The sequence below is a fragment of the Vanessa cardui genome, chromosome 8 (assembly GCF_905220365.1).
Source record: "Vanessa cardui chromosome 8, ilVanCard2.1, whole genome shotgun sequence".
In the NCBI taxonomy this organism is placed as follows: Eukaryota; Metazoa; Arthropoda; class Insecta; order Lepidoptera; family Nymphalidae; genus Vanessa; species Vanessa cardui.
In genome coordinates this window covers 11,259,544-11,286,145 of record NC_061130.1, presented here as the reverse complement: position 1 = coordinate 11,286,145, position 26,602 = coordinate 11,259,544, and the positions used below count along the sequence as shown (strand labels likewise).

General features: G+C 31.7%; 1 protein-coding gene across 1 annotated transcript in view; it reads left to right on the top strand.

The window, feature by feature from the left end:
- LOC124531784 (dnaJ homolog subfamily C member 10-like) overlaps positions 1 to 26,602 on the top strand; it is a 70,751-nt gene that overhangs the window by 23,142 nt on the left and 21,007 nt on the right. The window contains exons 2-11 of the mRNA XM_047106309.1: positions 10,848 to 10,965; positions 15,433 to 15,649; positions 20,110 to 20,255; positions 22,796 to 22,919; positions 23,157 to 23,271; positions 23,410 to 23,630; positions 24,640 to 24,808; positions 25,249 to 25,349; positions 25,879 to 26,034; positions 26,234 to 26,442. Of these exons, the coding sequence (XP_046962265.1) occupies positions 10,848 to 10,965; positions 15,433 to 15,649; positions 20,110 to 20,255; positions 22,796 to 22,919; positions 23,157 to 23,271; positions 23,410 to 23,630; positions 24,640 to 24,808; positions 25,249 to 25,349; positions 25,879 to 26,034; positions 26,234 to 26,442 (1,576 nt within the window). The remainder of the gene's footprint in view (positions 1 to 10,847; positions 10,966 to 15,432; positions 15,650 to 20,109; positions 20,256 to 22,795; positions 22,920 to 23,156; positions 23,272 to 23,409; positions 23,631 to 24,639; positions 24,809 to 25,248; positions 25,350 to 25,878; positions 26,035 to 26,233; positions 26,443 to 26,602) is intronic.

The window sequence follows — 26,602 nt, the reverse complement described above, 5'->3', positions numbered from 1 at the left end:
TACAGTCACCATGGAGTATTTGGTCAATGCAAGCAAGTCCAAGATGAATGTGCGGGTTCGATCCCCGCACTCTGAACTAAAATTTTATTATTTTTAAAGGACTATATTTAAAAATATACATATATTTTATAATTATTAAAATTTAATTCCTAACAACTATGCATTTATTTTTTCAGAATTAAGAAAATCGAAAAAAAATAACACGGAAGCTATTTCTATTACGTTAGAGTTTAATTTTATCAATTTTGTGTATAATAGGAAATATAGTTATGTATGGATGAAATTTAATAATAAAAAAAATAAATAAATACAAATTAGCACATCACATGAATATTTAGTGGTGCTTGCCTGGGTTTGAACCCGCAATAAGATGCGCGCGTTCTACCCACTGGGCCATCTTGAAATATGTAATTTTTGTGAACCAAAGTACTAAAATATTTAGAAGTGTCATATACGTAATTCAATATTTTTTAAAGATTGGAAATAGTAACAATTGAAAAATTTTAGCTCGTAGCTTCAGTGAAAGTGGGTGAAATATTGATTGCAAGTATCCAAGATATTTTAATAACGAACGACGACGAACGAATAATTAAAAAAAATATTTTAATAAAAAAATTGAAACGAAATTTATTTGTTTTTTTGTTAAACCAAAAATAAATAAAAATATTTGAATTTAATTGAATCAGTTTTATTTCAAATATCAGTCAAAAACAATACAAATAATTCTAATATCCAAACTATTTTTATGAGATTTATGACTAAACCCACTGTGATTGACCGAGTTAACCAATAATTCTACTAAACTGACTTGACAATATTATTTTTATAGTAACTTTTTGATGCTGACTTTTTTAACTTAATTTTTTTTCTTTGTGTACCGATATTAGTAAAACGAACAAACTCTACGCTTTTTGTCAGTGTACAAATTACGAACAGTTCCAATTTTATTTAATAAATCGCTTAACAAACTTACAAAATTTAAAAATAGGTACGATTTAATATTTAGTATTACAACTAATTGAATTGATACAGTAAAAATTAAAGAAAAAAATGTTTAAATTAACTATTTTTTGTACATAAAATAATAATAATTTAAGTTTAATTAATTCTGTTTAATTTTATCATATTTTTTTAAATGACACAAAGAAATTAAAATAATTCTGTTGTCCTGTCTATTTTTATGAAATCTATGATTGATAGAATTGATAGAATTGACTTCGCTTCGCTTTCGCTCGGCGCGGCGCGCGGCGGTTCGGCGCCATCTATTGGAATATTCAGGCGTAACCTCGCCGCCTCGCTAAGCGTAGTGCGCGCGGGGACATGCCGTTTTTGTCGTTAGACTCGTTAGTGTATGTATGTGTGCGCGTGATTCTCAAGGGCAATTAGCTCCTGTAGTCCCCTTAACCTCTGATTGTGTATTGGTATATAGTTATACATTTAAAATAAATGATACAATTATGTGCATATCCAAGAAGTCACACAGATAATTGAAGTAGTTCAAATGATGCATAGACTTTGTTTTTAATGTTCAGAATTTTGTCCTCAGAAAGAGAGGAGGCCTTAGCCTAGCAGTGGGAAATTTGTAGGCTGTTGTTGTTGTTGATGATGAATTTGAGTTCATTTCTCTTCAAATAGGCGGATTAGCGTGTGTTCCACCTGATGGGAAGTGGCAGCAACCGCCCATAGAGATTGGCGATGTCTAAGATGTTATGTGCCCCGTGCTTATCGTTACCAGCTCACTCACGCAAACTGAAACTCAATACTAAGTAACCCAAATATTAAGCCGGGAAATTCGCCATAAACAACCAAATAAACTTGACTATAGCAAATATCAATACTAATGCTATAAAAATAATTAAGATTTACTGTAAATATATTTATAGCTCGATCTCGTGCTCAAATCGTTTATTTACAAAGGATAAAACACCATGTATATTTAATATCGTAAAGCATGAAGGAAGCATGTGAGCAAAAATTTATTCTGAATATTTAAGTAGTCGTTAACACAAGAAATATTTTTTTTATTAATAATTAATTTATTACTGTGATCTAGTTTTTTTTAAATATAATAACATAATACATGTAATCTTATATGTTTAGCATACAGATTGAAACAAGTCAAGAATATAAATTGCCTTAAATAATTTAGCAATCAACCAAAAATAGTTCTAACTTCGAAAATATCTATAAATAAATCAAAATCATATATATTGAAGGAAATTACTTACAGAGTTGAGCTTGCAAATCCAAATAAGACACAAATTACACTTATAACAAATTCAAACAAGTCACGCCAATATCGACCTTACAATCCGCGTACAAAAAATGAAAATTAATGGCGTCTTTATTCAGTTTCGCGCGCTTTTGTTTTTTTTTAGTCTTTTTTTATTTCTTCTAGCCAGTTGTATAGATAAAGCCATCTCCTAAATTTATATTAATTGCGTACGCGGATTTTTGACTAAGCGATTATGGGACGATAGGGGAACATAAAAAATCGGTTATTGTCTTATTTTAAAGAGCTCGATCCGTAGATGTAATAAAGAGGACTCTTGATTGCAATTTAATAAAGAATTATTTTTTTATTAGGATACTATTAACTACTTTATTAATCAACACAATACAACACTATACACACTTATAACTTAATATAATTTGTAATGACTAAGGCAACAAAGACACGTCTACACTGTCCAATGCACTATTCCGAAGTAACCGATTCAGCTAGCGTATCCCTGTAGTTGCCTCCTACGAACTTCACGTTGCACAGTGCTGCCATCCGTTGAGATGAAATTTGACCGGAAATCAGACGGCGATAACATCCGGCCCTCCTGCTCACGCGTTCGTCCTCGACCGCGTATAGATGTGTTATATTGCTTGTAACAGAAATAGAACATAGTTAGAACAATCAGTTATTCAATTAGTCTCATACACATAAATTGTCACATCCCTATACTATATTTTATATAGTGTTTATATTTTCATATAACAACACACATGGATGGAACGGTTGAAGACCCCTGGTATATAAGCAATCATACTAAGTATCGATTAGCTTGTTCATCATGGTTTGGAATAGAGATGCCTGAGGCCACTCTAAACGTATATCACCATGTTACCCTTGCAACAGTGTTCATCACAGATATCTGCTGCAAGTTGGGGTCCCAACCGCACCGTCACCATCCTGTTTGATTCACAGTAAATACATAAGACACAAGCACAACAATAATCTTATTTTTAAAAAGCTTTTTATAGTAATTAATACTCACTTATAAGATACTTACAATACCTATGTTTTACCTCCGATAACATCCGGTTAGTTAGTCATATTTTGCAGATTTATCCATGGTTTCATATTTTCCACACATGTTACTCCGTTATACGGCTTTGTACTTCTTTCCGCTCCTCTCATGTCGGTAATTTTGTAACGATCATGTCCCAGTATTTCCGTGATTTTAAATGGACCTCTGTATTGTGCCATCAACTTCGTGCTTTGACCATCATTTGAACAACTAGCCGTTCTAATAACGACAAGATCACCAATCTGATACTTAGGTGCTTCTTTTCGTTTTAAATCGAATGCATGTTTTTGTTTCTCTGCATTCATTTTTATATTAGCATCAACTTTGCCTCTCAGTTGTGTGACGTCTATTAACTGTTCTTCATCATTATCAACAACAATGTCGCCATCCATTCGCAAGCGGTACCCGAAAAATATTTCGCTCGGTATCGCTGCTGTGGTCTTATTGATCGTACTGTTAATACCTTGTTGTATACTTGTGATATGTTGATCCCATTTGTTATAATCAGTATTTGCACCCATAGTACGTAAAGCCTCCAATATCGTTTGGTTGTAGCGTTCAACCTGGCCGTTTGAACGTGGCACAGCTGTAGCTACAATATGGCGTCTAATACCTCGTTCTTCGCAATATTTTGTAAACAATTTTGAAGTAAAAGCGGTACCTGCATCACATACTACTCTTTTCGGATTACCAAATATTTTAAAAATTTTATCCAATTCATTGACAACTAATTTACTCTTGGTATTTTTAACAGCAGATATAAAAACAAACTTCGTAAAAGAATCTACAATTACTAATAAATAGGACTTATTTTGAGTAGTTTTTACAAACGGCCCCAAGTGATCAAGATGTAGGGTGTGAAAAGGCCTGGCATACTTTGGAATTGGATATAACTGACCAGGTTTCTTACCATGAATGTTTTTGTAGTAAATACAGTAAAGACAATTTTTTATGTATTTTGTAACAACCTTTTTCAAATGCGGAAACCAGTATAGAGACCTAATTCTTTCAACTGTTTTATCAACGGAAAAGTGACCAATATTATCATGATTTAATTTAATAATTTGCCATATACACTGTTTTGGTACCAACCATCTCCTACCGTATTCAGTTCGTCTATATACTTTATTCCCTAATAACTCATAATTGTTAAATATTTCTTTATTTGACTCGGCCTCTCCTGATTGCAAAATATCGCGAATGCTACTTATATCCGGGTCTTGAAGCTGTACCGATAATAACCAATCACTTTCTGTAATTATTGTACATACACTACTTGTATTTTGTTCGTTATCATTTTTGACGGGATTTCTACTAAGTGCATCTACGTGCTGCATTTGTGAACCAGCTTTGTGATTAATTTCAAAAGAAAACTCTTGTGTAAATAGGACCCATCGACTAATTCGTGGAATAATGTCTTTCTTTGTTAACGCATATTTAACAGCATTGCAATCGGTTGTAATTTTAAACGTTATTCCTAGTAAATAATGTCTGAATTTTTGCAGTCCAACAACAATGGCTAATAACTCTAATTCAAATGAATGATATGATTTCTCTTCGTTTGTAGTTTGACGACTATAAAAATGTACGGGTCGCTCCCCATTATCAGTTAATTGCATTAAAATACATCCTATTCCATTACGACTGGCATCAGTATATAAATTTGTAGGTAAATTTGGGTTAAATATATTAAGCACCGCATTATTAATAAGATATTTTTTTAAATCTGAAACAGCTTGATCCTGTTTCGTGTCCCACATCCAAACTGTATCTTTTTTTAATAAATTAGTAAGTGGTTTGCTTATTAACGCACAATTTCTAATAAATTTTCTAAAATAATTAATTAATCCTAAAAATTGTCTTAATTCATGAATATTTTTGGGAATAGGATAATTCTGAATAGCATAAAGTTTCTTTGAACTAGGGCGAATGTTATTTTCGGAAATGTCATATCCAAGAAAAGTAATATTATTTTGAAAAAAAGAACATTTATTTAAATTAAGTGTTAGACCGTGAGAACTTAGTATACTTAAAATCTTTTCCAAACAAGTGATATTTTCTTCTAGACTGTTAGTCGCAATTAACAAATCGTCCATGTAACAAATAACGCGATCAAAACGTAATTCACCTAAAACAGTATTCATTAGTCTCTGAAATACTGCTGGCCCATTACAAAGCCCAAATGGCATTCTAACAAATTCATAGTGTCCATCAGGCGTAATGAATGCTGTTTTGTGTATATCTTTTTCTTTAATGGTAATATGATAGTATCCGCTTTTCAAATCTAACGAAGTATAATATTTACAGTCGCGTAATCGATCTATGAGTTCTTCTATCATTGGCATAGGATACTTTTCTTTTACTGTGATTTTATTTAACTGGCGATAGTCTATACATAAACGTTTTTCCCCTGACGGTTTGTCAACTAATAATGCTGGGCTCGCATATGGAGAATTGCTATTTCGAATAATACCGTTTTTTAATAAATCTTCAATTATTTCTCGCGTAATTACTTTTTCTCGATTAGCCATTCGATAGGGACGTTGATAAATAGGTTTTGTAGTAGTAAGTTCTATTTCTAATTCTATACATGATGCTTTACCTAATGTCGATAAATCTTCCGAAAAACAACTAGAATATTTTTTAAATAAATCATTTAGAATATTTTTGTATGTGGAATTACAATGGTCTAACGTATCTTGAGTAATTTTTAAAATATGCAATGATTTAGTATATTCAAACTTCAGAGTATAACCAACGCGAATGTACATAATATTTTCATTTTCTGTAAAATTCCGGCCAATCAAGACATCACAATCCGTAATCGATTCTACAATGTACAAAGTAATCTTCAATTGAACTTCATCGATTTTAACTAACGTGTCCAGAGCTTCCGTTACTGTAAACGTAACTGCTTTTGTAAATCCAACTAAATTAATTGGGCTATTGAGTTGATAACTTTTTAAACCAAACTTATTAATTATATTTGAAGTAATCAGAGAACAATCGCTACCCATATCTATAAAAGCTTTGCAACTTTTACCGTTAATAAAAATAGTTTTATAAAATTTATTTTTTTCGGCGGGTATATTCAACAATTTAACCTCTGTTTCGTTTTCAGTCTTAGTTTTAGATTTGCTTTTACAAGCTTTTTCCAAATGACCAATTTTGTTACAATGTGAACATTTTACATTATCTTGAATAGAGCAGAAATTACGTTTATGCCCCGTCTGACCGCAACGGTAACAAGTTATTAAATTATACGACGTATTATTCGAATTTTTACTTGTAGAAGAATCGATATTTATTTCAGTTTTTCTATCGTAAGGCAATTTTTGGTTTTGAAAAGAAGTTGTATTTTTATATAAGGTCTGCTTAAAATTCGAATTTACTTGAACTTTACTATGAAGAAAAGAAGCCAGATCGTCACAATTTTTAAAACTACCTGCTTCTGCCGCCATAGATAAATTACTGTCGCCTATTGTACCCACGATTATGGAAATTATATCATTTTCAGTAAACTCTAAATGCAATTTATCAATTCTACTCTTTTGTTGAAAATAAAATTCGTATAATGATTGACCCTCAGTCGGTTTGGTTTCCAAAAGTTTTTTAAGCAAAAGATAAGCATTACGTTTTATTTGAAAGGTATCTCTTAGTTTATTACGCCAATCTTTCCATTTCCAATCGGTCCAACTAGTTTCGTTTTTTTGTAGGGAATCGTACCAAGTTTTTGCAGTATTACGTAATTTTTGGAGGGCTTGATACTTAATCATTTGATCTGACCAGCCAAAACTACCCGCGTTTGCTTCTATAACATTTATCCACATATTCACATCATCTAACAAGGGATCAAACTCAGGTATAACAGACGATAATAAAACATTTTGACTCACAGTAGGCGAACGGTGCCGGTGCCTCTTACTTCTGTGGTGATAATTACTTTCATCACTTGATGATGATGATATCGTACTAGAAGTCGAAGAGTGCCTCCGTGATCGTTTCGTATTCTTTTGCCGTTTACGAGGCATCCTGGGCGTCGTTACTTTAACCACTTCTGATATTAACTACTTTATTAATCAACACAATACAACACTATACACACTTATAACTTAATATAATTTGTAATGACTAAGGCAACAAAGACACGTCTACACTGTCCAATGCACTATTCCGAAGTAACCGATTCAGCTAGCGTATCCCTGTAGTTGCCTCCTACGAACTTCACGTTGCACAGTGCTGCCATCCGTTGAGATGAAATTTGACCGGAAATCAGACGGCGATAACAATACTATTCTTTTATTTATTAATTATTAATTTATTGATAAAAAATTAATAAATTAATTAAATATTAATTTTTTATTAAATTATTATTAAAAATTTAATTCTTTAATAAATTAAAGATCGGAAAAAAGTTACTGGCCTATTATAGAAAACTACTTGACATTTCATTTATAAATTTATCAGGTTTCATCAGTTTACAATGAAATTAAAACAAAACAAAACTTGCCATAGCATTTGAAATACCTAAAAAAATGTTTGATTAAACGCGACAAAAATATTTAAATATTTTCAAAAAAAAAAAAAAATTGTTAAAATCGTAAATATGACTTTCGTTGCAAAGGTCCGACTTGTTTAACATCGCGTCAGTTTCACTTACTAACACTTATTTTCAGTGCCTCGTTCGTCTACTGCTTAGATATAAGATCACAGATCCTAGGTTACCAGGTAGGACTTTAAATTAAAATAAAAAAAAAAAAAAAAATTTAGTCTAAAATTTGTAAGTGTACTCTTCGGGGTCTCGGAAAGCACGCATAGCCACTGTTTCAACGCCTGAACTTTTACCGGTTGAAAATTTGCCTACCTATCGGATTATGAGAGTTCAGTAATAGAGTATATGTACATTTAATTGAATACTGTATATATCCAGCGTAGTTGGCTACTCTTTTGAGATTGGCCGTTGTGGAAGATATCTTTCAGACGAAACCTTCATAGTTTATTTAAAAAATATATAAAAATAAAAAAAATAAATATTGGGTCAAATAGATTTTTTATTTAGATTCAGTGATACGATTCTTTAAGAATTCACTTCGTCTGTCACTCGTGATACTTTGACAACTAATTTACAGTCATATGCCATTTTGATACGTGCATCTGAATCATTTTTGACACATTCTGACATTTCACAGTCGTGTTGTGAGGTGAGTTTCGAATTTCTTGTTACAGAATAGACCTACAGAATCCTATTTGATCTTATTTCTTAAGTAGTTTACTTATTCATTACCGCTTTGTTGTACCTATAATGTTTTTAAACAACGGCTTTATTTATTTTGGGGTGATTAACAAACAATAGTTCCAAATGCAAATATTTATAATTTAGTTCAAATTTGTATTATGTATATGTATTCATTGTCATTTATTTTTCTACACAATGTACTAATTTGTGTTTGTGTGAGGTTTCGAAATATATTTAAAAGTAAAATCACTTTGTCGGTATATATGCAGTTTGTGTTTCTACCTTTTGCGCCTTTGCGCAAAATGTTGGAATCCTTTTGTTTTTTGTATAGATTGTTTTATTGATTATATCGGATGCCAAGATTCTGACTGGATATTACCAAACTAATGACTTCTTGGTCGATTGCACCATGGAAGTGAGATGATTGCCTCCAGGCGACTTCGAATAACGAAAATATATTTATTGTTATTGTATGAAAACAACAACTGTAAAATAGGATATTTAAAAACCGTTGAGTTTCTTACGCCCACCGGTTCTTCCAAGGTGCTTATTTCCTAACTATTGATAGATTCTTGATTATCAAAAAGCAAGTTTAAAACTTCTACAGATATTGAATCATCAACATCATCCTCCCGTCCTTATCCTAATTTTATTTGGGGTCAGCGCAGCATGTCCTATCCTACCATACTTCTGTATCGAATGTTATCTCACAAGTAACATTTTTTCTAACCATAATATCTTCATTCACACTATCCATCCTTCGTTTCTTTGGCCGTCCTCTACCTCTATATCCATCCATTTATCCTACATACATATATATATATTCTTCATGTATTGAATGATAATGACATTTTGACTATGATTTTGGCTTCTTATATAAACATAAATCTATTAACGAATGAGCGAATTGGCATGGCAAGATGTCTTTCGTACCTATGTAATTTACGTAAAGTAATATGTTAACAAGAAAAAACAGTTATTAATCATATGTAGTTATTAAATAAAAGAGTGTAAACGAAGTGCACATCAAATAAAAATGTAGTTTTATAACAAACTACACAATCGCTGCTGCCAACAACCGTCACCTCTTGCTTGCTGTCATTCGACTAAATAGGTTGTAGTCATCTGACCGTAACTTAGAACGCAAAAATCTGAATAGGGATTAGGAAACAACGCCTCTAGTTGTCATTCAAGTCCAGTCAGTGATATTAAAGGATATAAAACTACGAGGAATTAGTTTCATTCTAGATAACGTTCAAATCATTGTGACCCGTACTACTGAGAACTGTTACCTAACGTGAAGCTTAGGTATAAGCGTCACGTTAGGTAACAGTTCTATCTAACACACACCGACCCCGCCGGCGGGGTCGAGGTCCCTCATTCATTAAACCCCGTCGTAACTTATCGTATGACGGGTTAAAATAAATATAATACACATATATTAGGAATTACTTCGTGGTCGGACTTTGTGACCGCCATACAGCAGATATAGACAAATAGCAATACTTAGTATTGTTGTGTTCAGTTTTGAAGAGTAAGTGAACCAGAGTCACTACAGATACAAGGGACATAACATTTTAGAGAGATTTTAAAGCTGGTATCGCATTGGCGATAGAAGGAAGGGTTAATATTACTTACGGCATCAATGTCTATGGTTCATCGTGACAACTTACCATTAGGTTGCTCATTTTCCACTAACCTACGTATATCATTAAAAAACATGACGTTATCTATCGCGTTTGGCTAAGTAATTTCGTATAGGCAAATATCAGGATTACATTCAGTATTACGACAAACAGTAATTATAAACAATGACATACGAATATTCACTCGTCCTGATAATAAAGCGTTTTGATTATATACACATATCTAAAATTACCAGATCACATATTAAATTATATTTATTTACATATACATATTATTGAATATTTATTTTGTTATATACAACTTTATCACAATTAAACTGCACTACAGGCGTCATTATTTTATTTTATATATAGGTATAACATATACCTACATATATATTTGGGTTATATTTTTGAGAGTATTAATTTACTCTTAAGCGAAGGATAATATTTATGTTATACAAAAAAGTAAATCGAATTGAATTAATGAGATTCACGCCGCCGTAAATAATTATTCAATTAAATATTGTTCATATTAAGAAAATATAATAATGCGGACCATGACATTTTCAACGAGACCAGTATAACATAATTAATTTGACTTCTACATTTGTTTTTATGTGCATATCGCTTAAATTAATTGGTATTATTCGTATATTGTTACATAAAAAAAACTTTGTGTTTCAGAAAAAAAAACCATCTTAACAAATGTATCCGGTCACTTCAAATCAGGCCAGTTGACAGCTATCATGGGCCCGTCTGGTGCCGGAAAAACAACGCTTCTTAACGCACTCACCGGTTTTTCGTAAGTTTATTAATTTTATATTTTATTGCTCTTTACGTAACACAATATATAAATTATATATAATAAGTACACACAATCAAAAGTCGTTATGTACTAAGCATTAGGCGCATAAGGCCTTATCACCAAAGCGGCGATCTCTTCTAAGAATCCTTTTGGAGAGGGCCTATTGTAAAGTTAACCGAAATGTATATAAATGCGAGAAAAGGTTCCTACAATATAAAATAAAGATTTATTGTATATATAATTATTTTTGAACGACTTACGAATGTTGTTTTTTGTGTGAATGTTTTAATATTATGTCCTTACGAGTAATTATAAATTTTAATAAAAGCACAACCTTATTCAAGGTAGGTAATCAATTTCGTAACTTATACTATCTTTGTCGTGTAATATAAGTACTATACTATTATTAACAACCGAAGCTATGGTTCTGGTATAATATAACATTGTTAACCGCTTACGGTTGCTTAATTACTAGTCACTACATTTGACATCTTAGAAGCTACACCTTGTTCCCTTTATATAAAACACGAATATCATTTAATAAATATTTTTCAATTGTAGCGTGTCTATATTGTGTTCTATTGCATTTTTATTATGTCGAAGACAATACAGTATTTCAATATAACATAAATTTTCATAACATTCTATAGTAATATTATAAAAATAAAAAAAAACACATTTCACACTATCGCCTCCTTATATATGTATATTATTGTTTCCGAATTAAACTACTAAATACTCTTTGCGAAAATAAAACCAGAAATAACGCCAACTTTTAATAGCTTTGTTTTTTTTTATTATGGATCCATAAATGGAATACATTTGTTTATCTACCATTAGCGACATAAAGTTTCGGCTTTAAATTTTGTATAAATTAACTTTTAATTCGGTGATTAATTATAGTAAGGACTTTGAACGACCTTTCAGAAACAGGTCAGGAATAATCTAAACAAATATAAAGAGAAATATAAGAAATATCTTAAAAGAAAAAAAAAGTCCGCAATCACAGTACTCACAGTTTGAAATGCTGCGATGTTGTTTTTTTTTTTTAAATAATATTTGCGCGTTAGGCTTGTTGCATAAGATGAATGATGAAATTCTCCACAGTTTTGTGTTTTTCAATCTACTGGGCCATCCGCGTTTTTACTTATCTACTAATAAATTCTAACAATCGTGCTACGGACATGTGCTCCCGAGTTGGCACCGGTATTAACGCGTCTTTTCCGGCAATCCTACACATTAGGCGTCGTCCCGAATTCCTGGAAGACAGCTTTGGTGCATCCGATCCCTAAAAAAGGCAACCGCTCAGACCCGTCCAATTATAGGCCTATAGCCATCACCTCCTTGCTCTCCAAGATAATGGAGTCCCTTATTAACTGCCAGCTCCTGCGGTACCTAGAGGAGAATCAGCTGATTAGTGACCGCCAGTACGGTTTCCGTCGGGGTCGCTCAGCCGGTGATCTTCTAGTTTACCTTACTCACAGGTGGGCTGAAGCAGTTGAGAGTAAGGGGGAGGCATTAGCAGCCAGCTTGGACATAGCGAAGGCCTTCGATCGCGTATGGCACAAAGCGCTTCTTTCGAAGCTTCCTTTCTATGGGCTTCCCGGGAAATTATGCAATTGGATTACCAGCTTTTTGGCAGATCGGAGCATCAAGGTCGTTGTCGACGGTGCATGCTCTGACTTAAAATTCGTCAATGCTGGTGTTCCACAAGGCTGCGTTCTATCACCCACTCTGTTTCTTCTGCATATCAATGATTTGTTGCAAATCGGGAACATTCATTGCTATGCAGACGACAGTACCGTTGAAACCTTATACACACGGAAAACGTCGAAGAGAACTGGAACAAACTTGTGTCTGAAATCGAGTCTTCATTAAACGAAGTCTCGAATGGGGGCCGGCTAAATCTAGTCCATTTCAACCCCAAAAAGATTCAAGTTTGCGCGTTAACCGCTAAAAAACACCATTTGTCGTATCTCCATGATTTGAGGACATTCCAATAGCCGCTACAGGTAGTATCGGAATACTTGGCGTTGATATTTCGAGCCTCGTTCAGTTCCGCGGTCAATTGGAAGGCAAAGTCAAATTGGCTTCAAAAAAGCTGGGCGTGCTCAGCAAGGCGAGACAGTATTTCACGTGGGCCCATCGCCTAAAACTTTACAAGGCGCAAATTTGGCCTCACATGGAGTACTGCTCTCACCTCTGGGCGGGTGCTCCCCAGTACCAGCTCCTTCCATTTGACCGCATCCAACGTAGAGCGGCTCGAGTTATCGACGATCAAGCCCTTTCCGATCTCCTTGATCCTTTGGCTTTGCGTAGAGATGTCGGATCACTCTGCATCTTCTACCGAATTTTTCACGGGGAATGTTCCGAGGAATTGTTCGGATTAATCCCGGCTGCTGAATTTCACCTTCGGACATCTCGTCAAAATTCTAAGTTTCATCCGCACCACCTTGATGTCCGAAAATCCATAAAAGCGCGATTTCTCAGACATTTTCTGCCTCGCACAACCACTTTGTGGAACCAGCTTTCGCCGGCGGTTTTTCCGAACCGATACGACATGGAAACCTTCAAGAAAAGAGCGTACTCCTTTTTGAAAGACCGGCAACGCACCTGCAAGCCCCCTGGTGTTGCAGATGTCCATGGGCGGTGGTAGTCACTTTCCATCAGGTGAGCCTCCTGCTCGTTTGCCACCTATGCCATTAAAAAGAAAAAAATAAATAAATGTACTGATATAGTTTTTATATTTTAGTAAATTCAACTCCTTCCTATTTCATCTGTATTAGATTAATTAGTATAATAATACATATTTTAACTATTACAAGTTTATACTAGTGTGTGCACTGTCTGATACAGATAAACTTCAACAAGTCTAATGCAAAAAGAATAATTAAATAAAGATGCTAATGACGAAAATATTCACGTTATAAATTAAACAAATCTCTAACGTTATAATTATATATAAATAAACTAATGATATAAACGCGGGTAGCGATTATGCTATCTGAGCTATCGCCACAGACAGAAATAAACAAATATAGAATTAATAATAAATTATTAAGTATATATTCAAATACCCTTGCTTTGATCTGAGTAGTCTTTACAACTAGAATCAGTGAAGTTGTGAACTTGTACAATTAACAAAATAAATAATTTTACTTTTAAAAAAATAAAGGAAAATATCCAATTATTTTAATTGCAAAGTACTCATTGACCTTCGTGTCATAATATCAGGTTTGACTAAGGTGTAAAATTAGCGAAATAATTGTAAGTAGTGTTTAAAATAAACATAATATAAATTTATGGAATATCACTTATTTGATAAATGTAATAATTATCTACAGATTTGTATGAATATTTTTGATAAGATTATTCGAGTATTTATCATAAGATAGCATCTATATATTTGACAGCACGCTAGATGACCATGTGTAGCAGCTGTGCGGATTACATATGCCTTTATAATGTTTACTACAATGATACAGTCTGTTTCATATATATAAATATATTCTTATTATTATTTTTTATCTGGCTACTTTGGACTATAAAGGCAGTTCCGTGGCTTGGTAAAAAATATATATACTTATTATATAATTGGTAATATTGATTTTCTATTTGAATATAAAAAAAACAGACATCTCATCGTTTTTGTGAGCCAAAATCTGTCGGTAATTGTAATAGTCAACCGATTATTAAAACTTATAATGATATACATATAAAATTTAATAATTATAGTGTAACATGCAAATCCGATTTAGTTTTTCAAATCATAACATTAAATTGGCTAAAATATATAACCAAATATGTTATAACAGATGCGCAATAAAACTGGAAACATCAAAATCATTTACTTTTTTTGATATTAGAATCGTTGGTGAATATCAATTAATTAAGCTTCTCATGTGTCTATATTTTAATTCTGGAGTATATATGCATGCAGTATACTCAAGAACCTACTATTCTGAATAGAAAAAAATGCTATCTCTTGCATCACATAACTCTTTTTATATTATACCTGGAAGATTTTAATTTATCACAATACTTATATATAAAATAAAATAAAGAATATTTTAAATATTATTCTTGTTTCTCCACATACGTCAATGCTATTCCTATATCTTATAATTTGATTGATGTAATTAAAAAACCTCTTTTATTTCAGTTATATAGCTTATAACTTGAATAACCATTGACTTTGCTCTAGATCTAGATCTTAAAGAGCAAAGAGGTAGGATGTAGCTACACGTTGACAGATAGTAATATCTATAATAATTTGTATTGCATTAAAAATAATTAAAACTAACGAGAATAAACCGACAGAGATAAATAAAAAGTCAGTAAACTGGTTTCGACGAAATCGTTATTTTTCCACGTAATTATATTCGTGACGATGAGCTCATGAATATTCGAGGTAAATTAAAATAAATAAATAGTAAATTAATATTTTTCATCGATTTGTTCTAGGGTTGAAGGAGTCAAAGGTAAAATTCGAGCTGGCGATAGCATATGCGAGTTAGGAAGGAACGAAAAGTCCCAAGACCTGAAGGAGTACCGTAAGAAATCTTGCTATATACTGCAGGATGACCGACTTAACCCACTGTTCACAGTCGGAGAACTAATGAAATTTGCTGCTGATCTGAAACTTGGCAATTGTTTAACGGCAAAGTTAAAAGAATCCGTTGTAAGTATAATAATAAATTTAAATACTTTTTCTACGTAATGAACATGTAATTGAAATATACAAACGTTTACATAAGAATACAAAATATTGCAGACTTATTACTTGTCTTTCCAAAACATTCGAAAATCGTTGTCACATTTCATTTAATGTACTCGAAACCTAATGAATTATGCATTTAAAATTTCCTCATAAATAATTCCGTCTATAGTTAAAAACCGTATGAAATCAGTTTGGAAGCTTTTGTATTTTAAGCATTAAGTCTTTATTTTAAAAGATGTGGTAATGTATAATCATGTATATCTCGTATGTCAGGATATAAGCATAATTCATGTAGGGATCAGTAACCATTTATCATTATGGGTATCAATTTAGCTTGAGCTTAATAAGGGGTATCCTAAAAAATAAGTACTCGTAAACGTTGCCTTTCTTGGAAAAAACAGACACGAGAGTAATAATGATAAGGATTTTTTTATCGGATGTACGAAACTTTAATTATCCCATTATTAATCCAGGTAGTTAAATATTCGCAATTTGATTTTAGAACGCATTTTTTTCGCAGTGTTAAATCATTAGTATCAAATCGATAGGGATGTTCAAATTTATTTGAATTGAAAGAAAAATATTATGAACATGAAATACACAAAAGCAAATATAAATTTATGAAAACATACCTAAAATTTGTAATTTCATTTGAGTCCAGAGAGGTCTGAAAGGCGATGCCCTCACCTTTCAGACCTCTCTGGACTCAGGGAATTTATTCTAAGATCAAAAGACTGACATTCGACACAGCAAATGTAATAGTAGGTCATTTTTTTTATTATTTTGGCTTTAAACGAATACCAAAATGTACTCCAATTTTTAGTAGTATCTCTAATGAAGTCACAAATAAATGATTATAAAAAAATTCAAATTATATGATATATCATTTAAATATCACATACCTACTGCACGTCAAAGGAAAATTTATCCACAAATATTTCGTATTCAGGAAATGTTTGACAATCTAATTTTTCCATTTAAATGTGCTGTAAAATCGTGTTGTATTATTCGTATCGAATTTATATAATCCAATTTACCAATAGTTACATCAAATATAATCATAAATCGTTCAGGTGACATTCATATTTTGTTAATAAGTTACCAAAATCATTGGCTTGCAGAAATAATTATGGATAAATATAAGCATACATATATATTTCGAGGAGTTGATGTTGCAAAAATTTATTATCAAGGACAAATCAAAAATAATATATACTTCAGATTAATTGGCAGTAGTAACGGAACGGAGCCATAATGATATAGAACAACATCGAAAGGAATGCTAAAATTAAAACGATCTGTTACTAATATTATCAGTCACGATACTTATATTATATATAACGCGATGAAAATATTGACGGTAAGATGAAGTCTACCCTAGAAAGACAGGCGGTTGACCTCATATAGGCTATACATGTTTCTGTTCCTTTGAAGGAATTAAGGTGGTGGAATATGTTAGTCAGTATTTTTCCGACAGAAAATTATAACGTGTGTGCAATATTATTGTAATATAGTTCAATATTATAATCTATCTTTGTTGCCAAATTTCATTTAGATCCGCTCAGCCGATCTAGTGTGATCGATTACAATGGACCGTTCAAAGGTTCGTGTTTATAACATTAGTAAGATAATTTTCATTGACAACTATATAAATGTATAATAATAATTATATTTCTTACATATTTTTGCAGCTCAAGTAACATTTAAACGAACACCATACCTAGTTGTCTGACTAGAGAACCGTCTTCTACAAATTAATATTTACATTATTTTACCTTTTATGAATTGAGTTACGTCGGAATTATATAAGGCAGCCTTTTAAAAATGATAAATGAGGGTAATATTTAACCAGACATAGAAAACAAACACTTATGAGGGTTTTCTTAGTACAAGGCAAAGAACACTCCTTATAAGAATAATAGTCCTCTTCAAGTGGCCTGCAACCTGTTATTGTTGTTAGTAGTTATTTTTATAAAAAAATAACGGACTCACAGCAATACAAAATATGTATATCAAAATCACAGTCCACGTACAATTTATTGTTTTTGTAATGGTAATCTAATATAATTCAGATAATATGTGATGATCGGTTTGCGTGTAAGTATCCAATAAAAAATACATAATAATAATCAATGCTTGACTTGATAAAAAATTAAAATCATTAAAATAAAGCACCTATTAAACTCTTAACGTCTTTTTAATCTTACCTAAGCTTCCAATAAAAAAATATGTACGCACACTAAGAAATCTTGTAAGTTTGAGCGTCTCTCGTACTTATGCACGCCAATAAATTAAACCTGGAAGCGCCAACTTCTTGAACAGATATAACGACTTGTCAAAATATATATCATAAAAAATCCTCGATGATAATAATAATACCTATTCTTTTGGCCGATATAGTCTATGGCGGCTATTCCCCAGACTCATTAACTAGTTACGGATATACAGAAGTGCACTGTTCACTATCAGTACTCTCAAAATCATAATCCGAAGGGATAATGAGCTTTTTCTTCGTGTTATTTCCGAAGTTAAACAAAATTCTAGATAAACCCAATATTTTTTTAATAAACCGATATTGTTTTTACCAGGGGCTAAGGAATCTGCGGTCTTACAAGCTACTAATTTGCCCAATGAGGTATTTTAAATTTGGTAACAATTTGTTCGCTTTTGTTTTAAGTTAGAATTATGATATTACCATTACGTCCGATTTTGTTTAAAACATACAGCTTACGCAGGCCAAGGGTTAGAAACGTCGATATCAATGACCAATAGTCTTTATTTTAGGATTATAGAGATAGCCGAGATAATTATTTATCGAAAATACTTTGTTATTACTTCAGTGGGTACTTAAGTAATAATCACAAATAGAATTAGATCATTTGAATGTAATTTTTTCTTTCGTCATACCTCTATTATGATAGCCTTACTATATTTAAGACGGTAATTAATTGCCTTATCATTTGCTATGTGTCACGTTAAAAACCATAAAACATATACCTACTTAAAAAATATTAACATAAATGTGTATCATATAAAGCACAATATGTTATAAACACATAAAATTAACTACATAATTACGTTAAATTTACATAGTTGAATTCAAATAAATAATAAATGTTATAAGTTTAGTCTTACACTATTATATTTAATAGCTTATAATCACCTAGTACAGCAGTTGTAAGTTGTAATGAATGTGTATCTTGGTACCTACCCAGGCGGGCTTGAGTATATCACGTATTATTAAAGTTATGATACGTTCCTGAAACGATTCTATTCGGAACTCATTCGACTATTCCTTGCAAAAAAACATCAATATCAAAATATACTTTATTCAAGTGGGCTGTTACAAACAGTTTTAAAGTATTAATTAGTACGTTTAAACATTCTAAGTCTTCTTAAATTCTATTAGTAAAGCTACCACCGGTTAGGAATGTAGTTTGTACTGAGAAGAACCACCGAGAAATTCAGTTTTCAATATTTAGGCCCAATTTTATTTATTGATCCAACTTTGATCGATCCGCAACTGGATCGCAACTGGTTATGATTGTAGAATTGGAAAACGGCTGAATGGCAACGAATACATTTCGATTAAATTAAATAACACTTTGTTACAAGAATTGACGCTGAGGTCAAAATTATAAGATATATTTGTCATTAAATTTTTTTATGTATTGACAAAAAAACGGGTCTGTATATAATAAATTACATTTGAGTCTCGACCGTGATCATACCTTTTCTGATATTTTGTCCGACATTTTGACAGTACCTCACGTCACGATTCACGCAGTCGTACATAACGCTGAAATCCAATTAAACATTGTTGTCATTTAAATAACCCATAGGTATAGTCCATTGCAACGACAACACAATACAACTTGAAAACGCATAGCCCATTTGCTTTCCAAGGCACGAGCAAGCCTTTTTATAAAATTGTTGGTGGTAAGTGTACCAGTGACCACCTGATGGTTACTGGTTACCGTCGGCCATTTACATTATAAAAAAATTGAAACATCGCTTACAATATCGACCAACCTCGGGAACAAAGATGTAACATCCCTCGAGCCTGAGTTACACTGGCTCATTCGTAAGTTACAAATGCCTAATATTTTTTTTTCGAATTCAAAGTCTTAATACAATGACCTGGTGAGCATCGTACTTGTTAGCCCAACGAAGTAATTTGATTTTATAGGTCAATAAATACAATTCTTATTTATTTGATTATTCTAACTTAACCTACCTCTTCTTCCTTATTTATTCCAGTAGAAAAAAATAAACAGATAAATTTAATGCCATGGTTACCTACTATGGTGTAGACATAAAAATAAATATGTAATTAATAATAAAAAAAAAACATCAAATACAGATAACAACGTAAAAATCTAGAAATACATAAAAAATAATAATTTTAATTTTTGTTTTAGATAAGTGATGTACTTGAAACATTAGGTTTGACGGGTACAGAGAATACAAGATGTTGCAATCTGTCAGGAGGACAGAGAAAACGGTTGTCCATAGCCGTTGAACTCATTGACAATCCGCCTGTGATCTTTTTGGATGAACCAACTACGTAAGTATTATCAGCTAACATACATAATCCAGTATCCACTTAATTTTACTTCCAAAGTTCAGAATGTTGCGCATATGATTAATTATTTTTGATTAACAGGGTATTATATTGTATCTGAATAAGTAATTCAAAATCTTCTTAATAAAAAGAGAAAAACATCGGTAAAATAAACACGCTTCCTTGCCCAATTAATTAAATGTTTTACAAATACTTATTTTAAATCTTTTTTCCTACAAAACAACAATCGTGCATATATAAATAATCACGCATTCAACGTTAACTAAATAAAACTTCAAAACTAAAAAAAGAAAAATCTGGAAAAATAATGATTTACAATCGCTATCGTTCCTGTGTAGTGTCTGTATAAATAATAGCATTAAAACTACAGAAAAATTGTGTGTCAAAGTGCCAGATGATATTGGAATATAGATTGTTCGGTTGGAACTCTAAAACAAAACGAGATGCTTATCAACTAAAAGTCAAATAATGTAGTTAAAGTATATAGGTATTATGTGAGGATTAATTGAATGTTTAATCTATTAATACTTTGCCCTTTATATATTTATAAATAAAGCTAATAAACTGACAGTTTTTGCCTCAATTATGTCTCACCTTGTCGGCTCGTGTTTTAGATCAAGTGATATATAGCTTAAAAATTAAGACTACTAATTTATGTATAATAAAGCAATAGTTTGCTTTTATCCTTTATTTTTAAGCATATTTTATACAAATTTTAGTTTTTATCATATTACATCATTTATTTTTCACTACCGAAAATATCCTATCGTGTTGGTTATTTGGACAGGGGACCCCTACATAATCTACCGTTATGCGCCTATACATTGTTTACGCCCACGACTTTGCTCGCGTTTAAGTGTAAATTTCGTAATATTGAAGATGGGAATAAAAGGGCAACATACAGACAGAGATACTTTCGCATTTTCCAAAAAAAACATTATGTATAAGTTTTCTGTTGTTGTTCCTACTTATTGTATAGGATTAGTAGGATTCTCTATAGAATCTCAGGAGGATAAATAAAAATAAACAATTTTACAAATGAATTGACGAAACATCATTAAAGATACTTTACTTTACTATAAAATCAATAGAATATGTCCCTATATTTAAGGCTTGTTCAACTTTACGCCAGCTTCAATTGAAATAGGCTGTCGGTGCTTATATTCTGAAGGTTTGTTGCATACTGTCAACGCACAATAGGTGACGCTCGAGTATTGGATTATGTTTACAAAACATGTTTACTCAGACATTGTGTCACATACCAGATTCTAGGTAGGCTAGGTAAGCGATATGTTTAGAAAATAACTGCTAAATGATTTATCAACAACATTATGGTCTATAAAAAATAAAACAACATACTAATTAAGTCCTTAAGAAATTTCCTGAGTCGAGCAATAATTAAAAATGTTTTTATATAATTGACGGTCTATTATCTTGAATACCGGTTCAGACTATTAGCTCAAAACATGGATATACTCGTAATTATGCGTTGTGTTAGGTCTGAGTGTTTTGCGGACGCTACTGGGTTCTCGAGTATTTTGACCGGCTTTAAATTCTGACAAAAATTCTCATTATAGCCGAATTATTAATGTATTAATTATTATATGTAAATACGAAGATAAATTATTTAGGAATAATATTGAGATGACTCATAACATATTAAATACGCTTTTATTTTAAATATTTGATACTAACCATGGTAAATATTTTAATTAAATAAAAACTTTGAACTGAAAATTTGACCCTAAGCGTGTCTATCATTAGTTCGTGTCTTCTCTTGCTTTACATATTTTTTTTGTTTAACTAATAATATTTCTCTCATTGTTATCAAGTCATCACTGACAATAGTTGTTGTGAACACAAGCGGATACATTTGAACAAAAAACATAAAATAAAAACACTGATTACAATTTTAGATATACAAATATTAAACACATTAATTATTAGCATAAGAAAATATATATAAATATAATATAGTTGATTAATGATTTTAATTACTGTATGTACGTTGTTTTTGTCTGTATTTTATTACATAGTTATCTATTCAATTCATTAAAAAAAGTTTAGATATATCCTATAATTAATATTTTACATTTTATTAAGTAATAAATAAAACATAAAATAAATTCAAGATACAAGACCAGCCAGTTACAGTCAACATAAAAAACACAAATTGAATTATAACATTTAAAGGTGCTCATAAATAAAATATTTGCTTAATAACTCATATTAAGGATGGTTCGTGCTATAGGATATTATAAAACTAAAAACTTTTTTGATAGGGTCCACACCGAATAAAATATACATATGTTTGATGTCACAGGTAGAATTTAATGTTTGCATTGAAATCAATGTGGAACAAAAACATTTTTTTCTCGCTGATTTTCACCCGGTTTGCCGGTTCCTTGGTGTGCGGTATTTATTTTGGTACAGAAACCCGAAATTGAGTTCGATCCTAGGTTTTCACTTTTCGGGGTTTTATCTACAAACAAACGTAATCAATTAATTAATTATTTTTTAAGAGGACTGGACAGTACGACTTCAGCGCATTGCATGAAGATGCTTAAAGAACTTGCTCTGTCGGGTAGGACAGTCGTCTTCACAATACATCAGCCACCAGCATCATTATACAAAATGTTTGACCAGGTAAGCTCAATAAATAATAATTCTTCTTACACTCGATCTTGAAGAAATTCATCATGATGAAAAACATATATACACACAATACAGCGTGATAGAATATTCACTTAACCCAATCCCTAAGAAGATGAGACCTTAGCCCAGCTGTGAGATATATATCTCACAGTTCTCACAATTTACGTTACATTACAATTACATTAGGATGTTCGATATTACGTAATATTGAACTTAAAATTGTTTAAGGTGTATATATTGGCCGAAGGAAAATGTATCTATGATGGCCCGAGCGAAGACACCGTGCCATACCTAGCGTCATTAGGTCTGCAGTGTCCTAAGTATCATAACCCGGCCGATTACAGTAAGTACTTACTTACGTCATGTTTGTGTGTACACTTAATTATTTTTAAAATACATTTATTTTATTAATACCTTGTAGTTAGTTGATCTTTTTACTGTTGTTGACAATGAAACGTCTTCAATATAATTATGATTGTAGTATTGGAGATAGCCAATGGAGAATACGGCAATTTCAATGAGTTTTTGGCGGCGAAAATCTGCAGTCACCACTACTTCAACGAAAAGCCATTCATTGAATCTCCGAAAGTGCCTCCAAAGTTTTCATGCGGCAAATTAACAATTGTCGTCAACAATCCGCCGGAATTATACAAATTTAATGTGCTTTTTAAGCGATGTCTCATTCAACTTTATAGAGATTGGGTGAGTTTTATTTCCTCCAAAGGAAATTTCATTGATTTTATCTCTAGATTAATAAAAAATATTTTACCTACTTAAAATTTCCGATTATTAACTTCCAATATGAGTCAATAAATATTCATGAAAAATATGAAAAGGTTAGATATAAATGGTTACTTATTTAAATTTTTAAATGAATTCTGAAATTTATAATGCGATTGAGTCTAACACAATAGACAGTGTAGGATGGAGGCGACGGCCAACAAACTCGAGTTCAAAGAGGATACTTTAATCTCATTTTTAAAAATGTAATATGACTTCTAATTAGTATATTTCAAATATATTAACAAAGTAACTGCACCCGCGACTTCGTGCGGTTTTGTATGCAATAAAAATGTTATTATTTTGGTTATTTCGTAGATTTTACTATAACTTACTACTTTTAAAAGTATCCAAAGTTACTCCTTATTACACGAACTATCTGCTAGTAAAAGTCTCGTTAAAATTAACAAACAAACGAACAAGACAACAATAGACAGACTAAAATTGATAAAAATGTTATTTTACATATGCCAAAATAACATTTTAATGTACATATGTCAAAATAACATTAAAATGTTATTTTGGCACATGTACCTTGTATTTAGCATACACGGTACATATGCCAAAATAACATTTTTAACATATGCATTGAGTATGAAGCGATTATTTTAAAGTTACAAACAGGCACTCCAATTTTGTTATGTGTATAGACGTGTCACGCTAACTCTATGAATATATGAACACTTCTCGACGATGGAACATATAAATTGTAGCTATCATCTGCGGCTTCGCTGGCATTGAGGATTTGTTCTTTAGTTGTTAGGCTTAAAATATGCCCTAATCTTAAAGTCCAACCTTGCTTCCTATAAAAAATAATCAAATTTGCATTAGCTTTTTGATCGCGAGACAACGAAAACGAGATACACATATTAATATAGACTGTTCACTAGTTACTTATATAAAAGCTTTATGAGTTCGTTTTTCCTTACAGACAGTTACACATCTAAAGATATTATTACATATAGCTCTTGGAATATTGATGGGTATATTCTATCAGTACATGGGTAACGATGCATCAAAGACCTTCAGTAATCTTGGATATCTCATCATCTCTGCCTCTTATCTCTGCTATACTTCGATGATGCCTGGCGTGCTTAAATGTAAGTAACTTTGTACGAACAAAACTTAATTTAAAATGATCAAAGCTTACTTATCCTAACGTATGTTCTTATATCAATCTCACATACATACATACTAGCAAGTACTGTATAAAATAAACGTATTGATAAAAATACAAAAGAGATTACTTAGTACTTAGACAATAAGACTTGTAAGCCGTTTTGGAAATTTTGGAAAAACCATAACTCATCAGTGATTTTAGCGTCACACGTCAAAAATTTGTATAGGTGTTTGTGTTTGGGTTCATATAACGAGTTCAAGATAATTCAATCAATTCAAGATAGTTCATCATAAAACTCGCGTATTAATATATTCACTGTCAAAAGATTTTTTGTCTCTAAATCTTCTGTCCGTTTATAATTTTAGTCCAAATTGTAATTGTATTGGAACTAACAAGTTTCATTTAAATTTGTTTTTACAGTTCCAGATGAGTTACCCGTTTTAAAGAAGGAAAGTTTTAATAATTGGTATAACCTCAAAACATACTATGCTGCTACATTAGTAACCAGTATACCTTTACAGGTAAAAAATTATCTAAGTGTTTATAAAAATAAATATTTAATCTTATGCTTATATTGTTTAAACAATTATAAATAACATTATAATCAGCTAATATGTAAATAATCTTTGATATCTCATAAAATTAAAATTAAATGTACAAGGCAAGGATAAAAATATAAATGTCACCGCCACCTAATTAAATAAGTCAATCACTTAAACGCCTAAGTAATAACCTAACACAGTGTAATTAATTGAAAAGAGTCAGTATTTATCACCTAAGCAATATAAAAATAAAACAGTGGAGTCAAACGAATCTATTTAATGAACGAAAGATGGATTTTCTAAAGTCATTTCGCAGTTTATAAAGCGGCTAGGCGTTTCATTGAATATTTAATTTGATTAGTTGGCTGCAACATAAATACCAGATTGATATGCAGACATATCTATCAAAGTTATGAATAACAAAGTGGAATAACAATTATGAATAATAACTACGGCATAAGATTACATTCTGATATTGTTTTTAATAATTTTTCATTTTTTTTTCTAGATCTCATTTAGTATAGTATACTCAGCACCATCGTACCTTCTATCTGGTCAGCCGACAGAACTATGGCGGTTTGCCATGTTTGTATTAGTTCTAGCTAATGTAACTCTACTGGCTGATGCTATAGGAAATCTCATTGGCACGTGTGTACAAGCCATCGTAAGTGCTAACTTGTATTGTAAACTTTTCTCCTCACAGATTTAGATAATCTTCTTAAACTTGTTAAAAGAATATTATTGGTATAGATCAATATTGGACAAACCATTTCAATTTGCTCAAAACGTAAAAAACTTTGCTTTGTTTGCTCTTTTTAAGCGTATTCAATATTCTACTTCAAAGCTCTTTGATGCTTTTTCAGAACGGGACATTTTTTGGTGCTATCACGACGTGTGCTATGATCGTCTTCGCGGGATTTCTGGTGTTGACGTCTCACATGTCACCTCTTATGCAGTACATATCTTTCGTCTCGTTCCTCAAATATGTGTTCGAGGCCCTTGCTCTGTCACTCTACGCATACAATAGGGCGCCCCTAGACTGCCCGGAGAGCGAACTGTATTGTCATATGAGGTAAGAACCTTAACGCGTCGACCTTTTTCGTAAAATATATAACCAAACCATCATAATATTGGAATTTAGACCAAAAACATTATTTATTTATGATGTTTAGTTAACAAGAAATGTAGTAAGAAAGGAACACGTGAAGGGCATATTAGATATCCCTATGCAC